This window comes from Temnothorax curvispinosus, unplaced genomic scaffold (assembly GCF_003070985.1).
Source record: "Temnothorax curvispinosus isolate PA1 unplaced genomic scaffold, ASM307098v1 QBEX01014168.1, whole genome shotgun sequence".
Lineage (NCBI taxonomy): Eukaryota > Metazoa > Arthropoda > Insecta > Hymenoptera > Formicidae > Temnothorax > Temnothorax curvispinosus.
This window is the reverse complement of record NW_020223948.1, coordinates 1-11463: the sequence shown is the minus strand read 5'-3', so window position 1 is coordinate 11463 and position 11463 is coordinate 1. Positions and strand designations below refer to the sequence as shown.

Here is an 11463-nt window from a genome sequence, read left to right as displayed (position 1 = left end):
CGCATGAATAAAAAAGTAATCTTGAACGCGTGTTGTATGTACAAGTGTACATACCCGCGTGCGTAATATATGCACAAAGAATAGCTGTGTGATGTATAACGTAACATAAAGGATGGATATTTGGGGGAAGCGCGTATTTTGCATATCTACATATATACAAATACATGTACATATGTATACATATATTAATTATGTGCAGTTATCGCCAATCGTGGTCGTCGCAAAATGTTTTATATTTGTTCAATGATTTTATATCGTACCGTTTCGATCCCTTTTGTCTTCCGTGTCGTTCTTGTACGGCTGAAACAACTTGGGCTGCGGTGCCTGCGATGCTTGCGATTGCTGCGACTGTTGCTGCTCCTGCTCAAGCTTGTTCAGTGACGACGAGGGCGGCGACGAGGACGTCCCCGATGTCGAGGGAATTGCCACGGGATTGTACGAGGTGCTCGTATTGTTCTCGAAGGGAATTACCGTCATCGGTACACTCATACCGTTCACTCTCAGCGGCTGCGGCTGCTCGCTGCTGCTGATCGTGGGTCTGTTTGCCTGCGGCATCAGGGGCGACGTCACGGTCACGGGCACGTTTACGCGGTGATGCGAGTGGTGCGGATACGTAGGCGACTGTAGACGCGTCGTGGCGTAATCGCACTCGCCGGAGGAGTCAGAGTTGACCGGGCTGATTGCAAGTTCCTCCAGCAATGGCTGCCGGCATGGCGGCAAAGAGTTATAAGGAGGCGTCGGGAGATTGCTCATCGTGGAGAAGGTGGAGGACCCGGAGACGGGCATATTCAGCATGTGCAGGGACGACATCGGCTGGTGCGGATACAGCAGGGGCGGATACGGGTTCGTGCGTGGGTGCGGCCGATGGAGCGAGGCGACCGGACCAGTCTGCTGGTGATACGCCTGCAACCGGGCGTAATAGTGCGCGGTGGCGGCCGAGAATGACGTCGGCGAGGGGGCCAAATGTGCCGTCGCCGATATATTCGCCGGTAGATTCGCCGGTAGATTTGCCGGTAGATTCGCTATATTCGGTAGATTCGCCGCGGAGACGGGCTGACAGAACGGAGCGAATATCGCCGCTATGTTTGGGTCCGCATACGCTACGTGAAAGGGCCAGGCCAGAGACATCCGCTGCCTCTTGTCCTTCATGCGTCGGTTTTGAAACCACACCTGCAACAAAAACGATTAGACATGATAATCACGATTAATTGCTTTTTTTTTTTTAATTAGAACTCGCAATTAGATCATCAAGACGAAACTTGTCATAAAAATATACGTATGCGATATTAGAATATGTATACCTAAACAAGTTTATAATGTAGAATGCGACAAGTACAGAAATAAAGGTAGAATCTTCGTCTGGCGGATTAGTTCGATAATCACGGCCGTTAAAAGTTTCTCTCGATAACTCGCAAGAAAATAATCAACGGCCTCCGCTGTCCGTCGTTTAGCTCTTTATTCGACGTTTATATGGGAACCGATCGAGTTCTCCTTCCGCTCGATAACGAATATTAGAGTATAAAAACTGCTGCTGGTTTTACCGAACGAGAGTTGGCGCTTGTATTTCTATAGATAAGCACTCGGACACACGTAATCTATAGATTCACGAATGTAGGGAATTCTCGGAGGCGGCGAACGATTATACCGGTAATTCGTGCGGGACGTTTACCGTCGTTTAACACCTCTCCGCCGTTCCCTCCTCACCCCGTTGCCCCGTTGCCGTTTTACGACCCGCCAACCGAGGCGAGTGCGAGCGCTGCCGCGAGACGAGAAATTAAGAGATCCATTAAAGTCCGAGGTGGGCCGCGAGGCAGTCGCTAATTGAGCCGTTTAACACTTTCGCCCGACCGGTCACCCCTCGATCAGGGCCGTGACTAAACCGACGGTCCCCGTTGAAACGTTAATACGTGGCCACGGTACCTATACATTTACGTAAAGAGAAAAGTCCTCGTTTCGCCACGACGAGATCTCCGTATGGGATCTGACGTTACGGCACTGCCGCGGGACACGCGAGAAGAAGGATCAAAGGCCGTGAATCGCGACTGTTGAATCGCTCTCGAGGCTATAATCGCCGATCAAATATGGCCGCAGCTGGCCGCGGCAAGAAACAACCACCGGGAGCTCTCCGGCGGGCCCGCGCGAACAAAAACGCCACTAATTGCATCTATTAAAGCCGGCCGGCTTTAGAGGCCCCCTGTCTTCGCGGACGCGACGGCCGTGAGAAATCAAATCGAGATACATGCGGAATAATATTATTCAAATAACTTCTGTAAAAGAGACGAAGCTGAAAAGGAGAAAGTGATACCGCAATAAGAAGATAGATAACTGCAAGGGAGAAAATGTATAAAGTGCGCCTTTTAGCCGCATAAGCGTACTTGCTATTAATAATCGTTAAATGATCGAAGGATTTTCTTAATAATCCCTCGCGAATTCAAACACGAAAGCGCTAATGGAAAATGTTATTGCACCGGCCACGGATGAAGTCACTGTTTAACAAATCTCGTGCGAATAAACGTTTGCTCATTCCCGATCAGCTCACGCCGATCGATCACAATGTTCAATCTAAAGTTTATTTAATAGACGAGATTTTAATAGAAGGCTGATAGCGGCTCACAAACGCAAACTTTCAGTAAGATTCTCACCAATTTTGCACGAACAAAGCACAATTTTTTTAAATATTTCTGATAAATTAATTTTAATTATTTTAAAACAGACATTTAAAAACTAAAGTCGTTGGTTAGAAAAGCAGTTATCAACGCAGTTTTCCCTCTTACACATTTCTTCATTCGCTTATGATATTTTTTTAAATATTCTAATATATATTACAGATATAATGTAAAAAAATATATTACAACGTTAACAATTCCGTCATTTGTAACAATCTATCGTTATTATTTGCAATTTTTTTATCGAAAGTGGAAAAACTGTTACGCGTGGATGCAGGTCTTGTAAAAATCAGCAACTGCTTGAATATATATCTATACTTTTACTAATTATTACAAAACTACTGAACTCAACAGAATGTAAGATGACTTATTCTCTGACTATCTACGTTAATCGTTGCCTGAACCACCAATTCTAGAGTATAATTAGAGGAAAGAATGGAAGATTTAGAATATTATAACTGCGAAATATTATAACTGCGAAATCTTTAATGCGTGACTTATTAAGAGAACTTTCCAGGGGATTATATTTCTTTAGGGAAACTTGTACAAAAATATTTGTATATTTTTCTTGTCAAAGAAACCTACCTTAATTGTAGACTCCGGCAAATTAAGTTGCGCAGCCAACTCGCATCTTCTCGGTCGAGAGACATAATTTTCACGGGCAAATTCTCTCTCTAACCGATTCAGTTGATCTCTCGTAAAAGCGGTTCTGTATCTCCTGACGTTAGGATCCATGGGGGGAATTGGCAGTTGCTGTTGCTGCTGTTGTGGCTGTTGAGACTGTTGAGACTGTTGAGGTTGTTGAGATTGTTGAGACTGTTGAGGCTGTTGCTGTTGTTGCTGAGATTGTTGAGGTTGTTGCCGGTGCGTAATGCCACGCGAGGTCGACGGCTGCGAATCTGCATGAAATAATGATGAACATTATCTTCCCCACCCTATCGAATCACTTCGGAAGGAATATGTTAAAAAAAAAGATTAAATTTGAAGGGCTCAGAACATCTTTTTGCACTATAAAATTATTTCACGCGGTTAATTCGCACACCGGCGGACGATTTTGTACCCTTCGGCGATAAACTCGGAATGTGAGCGCGAATTTTTTCTTGACTCCCGTCTCAGCTTCCAATTTAAATATTTTTAATTTTCAAGTGGGCAGAATTTCGAGAAAATTCTATACAATTCAAAGTTAGCCGAAGTTGTATAAAACCGTGCAAAGCCGTCCGAAGCTTCGCTTCTTTAAGGCGTAGGCGACGTAACAAGACAGTGATCGTTATCCCAGGCGACTTTCTTCGTTCTTTAGTGACTAGTTTACGAGCATTTACTAGTTACACAGCTTCTAACAATAAGATAATCTATTAATATAACACCGTGCAGCCAATCAATCCTTGTTTTACCGCCCATGTAGACAAACAGTAGCACGGTACTTTGAAACGTAAGTGCCGCAAGTGTCAAAGCTACCGCAGTTACAAATTTTCCGCAAAGAACAATAGAATGCAATATATTGTTAACTCGACAAGGGTCTTTTATCAAAAGCTCTAACTGCATGCAGGTAAGCATAGAAACGGACGATGAAAAGACTAGAGAACTATGGGGATCCACACTTCCGATCGATTTCTCTTTGGTTTTTTGGCGATTATGTAATTTTCGCACGATTTTCCTCTATCATTGGTTGGCGAAATACGATATTACGTGACGGAAATGATGCAAATCACATAAAAGCCATCAGTTATATCTCGAATATGTGCAGATAGGACAACATGATAATAAAGGGAAATGAGAATACCGCATCATTTCTCGGCGTCAATTCTCACGTTTTCAATTCCGAGCACAAAGGAAAGGTCACTTTCACGCGGTTGCGGTGATAATTAATCGAATTAGTTACATTTTCGAACCGACACTTGTTACAGCTGCCGCCCGTCCCTCTACTTCTCACAGGTATAAAGATACATCAAGCCTCACTAGGCGTCATGAATGCCTTCTGAATTAAACGTTGCACGAGACTCCACATTATTTCTTTAAAAATGTCTACAGTAACGTATCGTGAAGCGAAACTTGAATTCTTCGAACATTTTCCGAAATTGAATTTTCTATACAATTATTATATATATTATTACACATGTGTTTTATAAATCGAAAAGGAGACAAGAGTGTGTAAAAATAAAATTAATTAAGTTACGATTATACCAAATAATCGATAAATTATATAACAAAAATCATTTTTATCGCAGTCTTTCGCTCGTAATATTGCAGGACTACAAATGGAAATGATTTTTTATTTAGATATTTGAAGCACAAAGAAAACGCTTAAGACAAATAACTTGATGTTTCGGTTCTACTGAGCGTTCCAGGTATTTTCAGGTAGTCCAATTATCTAGCCCTCCATAAATTTTTTCAAGTTGTTGTTAACTTTCGAAGATTTCACTTACCGGTTAAGGTTTCAAGTATAACGAACTTTATTTCGACTCAGGTAGTAATATTTATAAGGTGTTTTGTGTGTAAAAGATCAGAGCTTCGGTACGTCTTTCCGGTCCAAATGACCCTCCGGTCATAAATACATCTTTACTTTCAGCAAAAACAATCATTGTACGGTTCATTAGTATCGTGATGTATATATAGGCTGCCATAAATTTTCTTTTCAAATCCTGGGTGCCAATCCGAGCACGTTAACGTTTAACGATGACTTAAAGATCGAAAACCAGTTCCTCGACATTTACGTGAATATGCACCGCGAATTACTGCTAGTAATAGGATAGACACTAATCGAAAGAATAGATATAAATATTTCGTGCATTAATGTTAACTGTCTCTTTCTCTCTCATACACACGGAATGTCTCGTAAGTCCAGCATAGGAAAACAACAAAAAAGGCAAAACTTTTTACTTACACAACTGATTCATTATATCTATTACTCAATACGTAGCAATTAACTTAATTTCTTTCTGTCAAAAAGCGGTCGATTAATGATGCTGGGCGGTAATGGCATTGCACACGTCAATTATTCCTTATAACGATGGACTTGCGAGACGTTCCAGTAGAAACGTAAACATGTAAAACTTACCGATATCGGCGCGCGAGCTACGCGACGTGTTCATCTGGTCGACGACAATATTTTCATCCTCCGAATTCTCGTCCGGGTCCTCGTCGTAGTGATTCCTCATCTCGTCGCTTTACAACAATCGAAACACGTGCGTATATTAATCACTTTGCCATGTCATACCGCACACATGCACGCGTGTAACACACGTGGTCGCGGAAGTATTCGAACGTCCGCGTGCTTGGTATCGCTATCAGGCCGAACCCTTCGAGTGTAAAATCGATGCCGGCGCGACGATATAAAATTTCAATGTCACAACTTACGAGATTGATCGGTTTCTAATTTCAAACATTTTCGTTTAACGACTTAACGCGCGGATCTTGGAAACGTTGTGGACGCGAAGAGAAGCGCGTGACACACGCTTATATAAATATATATATATAAACTGTAATGTTATTGTATCTGCAAAGTATGTGTTAAAAGGTTTAGTACGATATTTAGCTAGCACGAGCGTTCTGATGCTCTCGCGATCATGTATGTACACATTCTCGGAGGAAAAAAGTAGCGCACCCGTATGTCATTTAATATTTTTAATTACTTTTTTGAGTTTCAAGATTTTCCGAATTTGACAAATCACGTCAAAATGATATAACGCATACATCAACGATGATTTAGTTTTATTTTCTCGTCCTAAAATAAATTTCTGAATAAACCGACGGCGCTTAAGCTTCTTGTCGAAAATTGCAGCAGCTGCAAAGAAGGAGCCACAAAGTCACGTGCAATCCGTTGAAAAATATTAACAATTGTAACGAAAGGGAATGACGCGATATCGTCGGCACGTGAGCGCTTGTCATTTCGAACTTATATCTCGCGACGGGACGAGCGACGGGACAAGTTACTCGCAACGTGTCACATTGGAAATCATTCCAGATAAATTTCGAGTGTAATCACGAAACTTAAGAAAGAAACCTCGGTTAAACGATTCGCGATCTCGTCGACGCGAAAATTAAAACGCGAATGTCGCGGGGATCAAAGGTGGTAACTTACACGTGCTTTGTCTTCTTTTATCTGGTAGTTTCTGATACCGCGCCACTTGAAGCGTAATCGCACACCTCGCGGTTTTTCTCCGAGAAACGTGTAAAGAAAAAAAAAAGAAAAAAACAAACGTTTACTAATCACAACATGTGCGACGAGTCTTCTCTCTATTTTCGCGCGAGCTCCGTTCAGCACCGCGAAACCACGTGAAGTGTTTGAACTATGATCGTAGAGTGTTGAATAGTAGTCGCTCTGTATACGTATATAGCTATCCAACTCCAGCCACCAGTGTGGGGAGCTCTGCGAATGGAGGGGACGATTCCGCCTCTTGAACTGAGAGGTGGAGTCGGTAGCTCAGCATCATAGGCGTATAGTGAAGCTGTCTTCTGGTCTCTGGTGGGGAAAGCAGGATCGGCTTTACCTTCCTCGCAGACTTGGAGGCAATGTAGTGACAAAAATTTCTTTGAAAATTTCCAGAGATCAGCGTGTAAAGTGGCAAACACGATTTTACACACCAAAGCTGATCTCTACGATTATACCGTACTTAACGAACCGTTTGCTTTTACAATTAAACGATATATTGTACGCAACGTGTTAGTGTATGTAAAACAATTTTGCGAGATTAACAATATATTATCTATGAAAAGAATTTGTTATAGAGGATTCGTTTGCCACATCAGCGGAAGAAATACGTAGATACGAATTAATTTAAGATTTAGAATCGTCGGGTTTTTTACGCGAGATTGAATTTTGACATTTTTTTATCATCGAGAGAAATCTCATATCTAATAATAATTCTAGTGAGTTATATTTTTGTTATTTCGCTTTTACGTTTTTTAACCACAATTATTAATCGGCCTTGAAACGAAAAACTGCAAATAATTTATAATATCTACTAATAAATAATATTAATTTATAATATTATAAAATTAATACATGATTTAATATTACTTGTTCAAATGTCGCGCTGTATCTTCATTGCATGTGAAAGTGAATATTACAATGTGGACATAGTCAATTAAATAATATTATAAATATTAAGTAATAACGATAAAATTGACGTGATGATAAAAAATAGCGAAACTAAAACGAAATCATAAAAAATTATTTAAAAGAATTACTTGTATATTGTTTGAATCGGTAAAGATATTTACATCCATCATGGCATTTCCTGTAATAATGCGACATATTTTCGGTTCGGGAAAATAAAATCTTTTCAGCGCCTAAAGCGTTTGACGGGGCTATTGCGTAATCTTAAACACCATTAAGAAAGATGAAATGATGATATATATTGTTATCAACCATTAGATCTCAATTACATTTTATAGAAACGAAGAGAAAAGAGAGAAAGTTTTGCAGAAGATTTCCCATCAGGTTTTAGGTGAAGTTAAAATTATTTACCTAATATAAGAATTACAGAAAATTGTATATAGGAGTATTATTTATACATTATTAGCATTTTCTACTGGAAAAATTAATACAACATTGATACACACTGAGTGCGTTTAGTTTTGTCTAAATTAAATATTCAATAATTGAATTCTAAATTATTGTAATTATTTTTTGTCAATACTGCATCTTCAATTTTTATTTAATAGTTTAGCCCACGGTATAATAGCATCTTTTTTGTTTCAATAATCTCTATAGGGATGGTTTTTTTTAATTAGAAGAAAGTGATTTATCTTTTATTTAGTTTTGTTTTACTAAATTTAAATTTATAGCAATTAAACAAAGAAGAAAGAACAAAAAATACTATGGTGAGTTTTCCAGTGTCGGCAATATTAAAAGTATAAAGTATCCTTCTTGAACAATGTCCCATGTCGACGTCCTTTTGTTTAATATTAGTATGTTTATAACGCATTGATATTATACAAAACGTTAACGTTATATAAACGCACTAATATTAAACAAAAATATCGAATTTTATTTCAAATGTTTCGTGTCGTCTTAATAGTATGTCTACAATAGCACGTTTTGCGATTGACCGTTTAACGGGACTTATATATTGTTTAAATTTAAAAGAAAAACTGAAAAAAAAAACGGCTTGGTGAAAGGGATTGGTATTCGTACCAATGACGTAAATGCGGTTCAAGCATTGAAAAGCTTCCTCTTCAGACCCTTTCTCTGAACAGTATTGTAAAAGTATCACAATAAATTTGAAAATTTCAAGGTTGCTACCAGCAATAATTCTTCATTATGAAAATGCAATTTATAACTTCAAGATGTTCCGCAAAAAGATTCCATGAAAATCACGTTTTCGGTTTTGTGTCAATCACTAGGTATATATATATATCGCTTATATTTGTTATAACGACATAACTTAAAAATTATCATTTTTTAACTGTTTACAAAAAAAAGGGTGAAAATTTAATACACTGAATAAAGAGCTAATATATTATAGCTAAATATTTTTGTTTCTCTACAATCAGTTATTGCACCAAAATCGCATTTAAAAGTAATATTACCAAATTTTAATGATTCGAAACATTCAAACTTATTTTTGGGGAAATTTTGTTTTCTGAGTCATGTCATTGTTGTACACTGAAAGAACGGTTTTGCTGAAGTAAAAATTTAGCTAGATCTGAAAATAATTTTGTATCTCATCAAAATAATCATATAGCAGGTCGCTGAAGTATGATGATAATGCTGTAAAAAATTTTGACTTAGGTAGCAATCAGTTTAAGTGTGCTACATAATTATTTTGACGATCCAACAAAATCATTTTTAGATCTGTATCTAGCTAAATTTTTAGATACTTCAGCAAAAAGTGTTCTTTCCGTGTAGCAAATGAGTGATATGTATAACGATTTTCTTCAGCGTGTAAACCTAAACTTTTCAACGAACGATCTAACATCGCAATTATTACGTTGTAATATTTTTTCAATAATTATTCGAAACTTTACTGCAGTGTGACGCAAATGCTGTTAGCGTTATTACAATTTGTTGGGATTTTCATCGTGAGATTTCATAATTCCACGTCACAGCAATATCGCATTACTCTTTATCGCGTTACAGCGTTGCTAGAAGATTTTGCGTGTAAGATTTTACATGCTAGCGTGGTTTCACAATGCTAGTCATTGGCACGGAATAGGTACGTGATTGGATGTATTTAATTAATTCCGTATCTACATCTATCTATAGCCGCCAGCGTTTAACGAAAAAATTCCAACTGTGCGCTATTTGTGTGCAGGCACAATCAAATAAAATCAAGGAAACTTTTCTTTTATAGGTATATTTAACAAAGAGATTTTCTTTTATTTTAGAAGCCCATCAATAGCGGATCATATAAGATGATCTTTCTGTTACATGACTATTTTTTAAAATAACTTTTAAATGGCTTTTGTCATCATTATCTGGGCCATTGCCATTGCCATTGCCATTGCCTCCCATGCTTTTTCCTCTCAAAAACGCGAACAATGTATCGTAAAAAATTGCTCTATTTAAAAAGTGTCTACGAATTGGACTCTCATGACATTTTTTTCTTTATGGATCGCGATACCGACCTTTTATTTATCTCTTCGATTGTTCTGTTTTTCCTCCTGAGTACCGTTTCATGCGTCTGTGTCGTAAAGTATCCGGTTTTCAATGAAACATTTTTTGAACCGAAATTGGAGCATTTTTTTCGAGAAAGAATTACGACTAACAGTAACTTAAAAAATCTGCCATGCTCATTCGTCGTGCATACGCAAGCTTGACACATCCAAGGCAAAACTTTAAAAAATTATCTAATTAATCTTTCTTCCGCTGCATTTCTTTTACGCTCATATATTTTGAATTTTAACATTTCTTTTTTGTAAAAGAGAAAGTTTCAGCCAAGGTCGTCTCCTCGCTCGATCACCGATATCGATAGATATTTAATCAATTCCGCAACATTCCGCCCCAGATCTCGCGCTCGGACCTACCCCTATCTAGTTACGTCAGTGCGCACGCGGTTGCGCGTAGGTAGGGCGGCAGAGGGATGAAGAGGGTTGGAGGGACAAGAGATAATTGGCGCGAACAGCTCGGCCAGATGCGGTCGCGATCATGCCGCTGATTAAACGGTTTGATTAAGCGACTAATTTACTCGCATGCGCGCGATGTAACGTTACTTTATGCGAAATCTATAGCCCGTCCACGATCTGCTGTACGTTTCGCGCTGGTCCGCAAATCACAGCGACGGCGAAATCACGACGAGATATCAAACGGGATATCAACGGGCCTCCGTTCTCCCGGAAAACGAAGAGAATATAACGAGAAGTAACGAGAATGAAGCGGGAACGAAATGTTTTGGCTCTACATTTGTTATAGAATTATTTCTTTGTTATTTAACTAATTTATCTGTTTAATTAATTTGTTTATTATTAATTCTTCTAATTTTCTACGATTATCACTTCTTCATTATTATGGCGTATTTAGGTTTTAGTTTTTAAGGGTTTTACCGTCAATCAATGCTATTTGAATTTTCTTTCGTAACGTTTGTCGCAACACTAGTCGAAGAGCGCTATTGTTTGTTACGACCGAAATATACCTATTTATTGGCTGCATCCAGAAGCACGATCGCTCATTGAGCGCTCATTGAGCGCTCACAGGTAGCCGTTCAGTGAGCATTTTTGATGTGCTGGATATATGCTCACAACAGTTCACTATACGCATTTATATGACGTATAAGTTATAGATATTTATTTGCATTTATAATAGACATCTACGTCTCTAAAGATCTGCGTAAATATTAATTTCTATCTTTACTATCTG

At 38.8% G+C, this 11463-nt stretch overlaps 1 protein-coding gene across 1 annotated transcript; it reads right to left on the bottom strand.

The window, feature by feature from the left end:
- Positions 1–249: 249 nt before the first annotated feature.
- Positions 250–6854, bottom strand: LOC112464370 (segmentation protein even-skipped-like). Its single transcript, XM_025031318.1, has 4 exons — positions 6745–6854; positions 5722–5828; positions 3252–3565; positions 250–1170 (listed from the first exon to the last, which is right to left on the bottom strand). Exons 2-4 carry the CDS (start codon positions 5819–5821, stop codon positions 250–252), a joined length of 1335 nt encoding a protein of 444 aa, XP_024887086.1. The 5' UTR covers positions 5822–5828; positions 6745–6854.
- Positions 6855–11463: the final 4609 nt, after the last annotated feature.

What these genes read in the sequence shown, in the direction of transcription:
- LOC112464370 (XM_025031318.1), bottom strand. Translation starts at nt 5,821, where the DNA reads ATGAGGAATCACTACGACGAGGACCCGGACGAGAATTCGGAGGATGAA. An exon ending in TAGCTCGCGCGCCGATATCG is followed by an intron (nt 3,566 to 5,721) that starts GTAAGTTTTACA and finishes TATTTCATGCAG; the next exon opens with ATTCGCAGCCGTCGACCTCG. An exon ending in TGCCGGAGTCTACAATTAAG is followed by an intron (nt 1,171 to 3,251) that starts GTAGGTTTCTTT and finishes TTTTTGTTGCAG; the next exon opens with GTGTGGTTTCAAAACCGACG.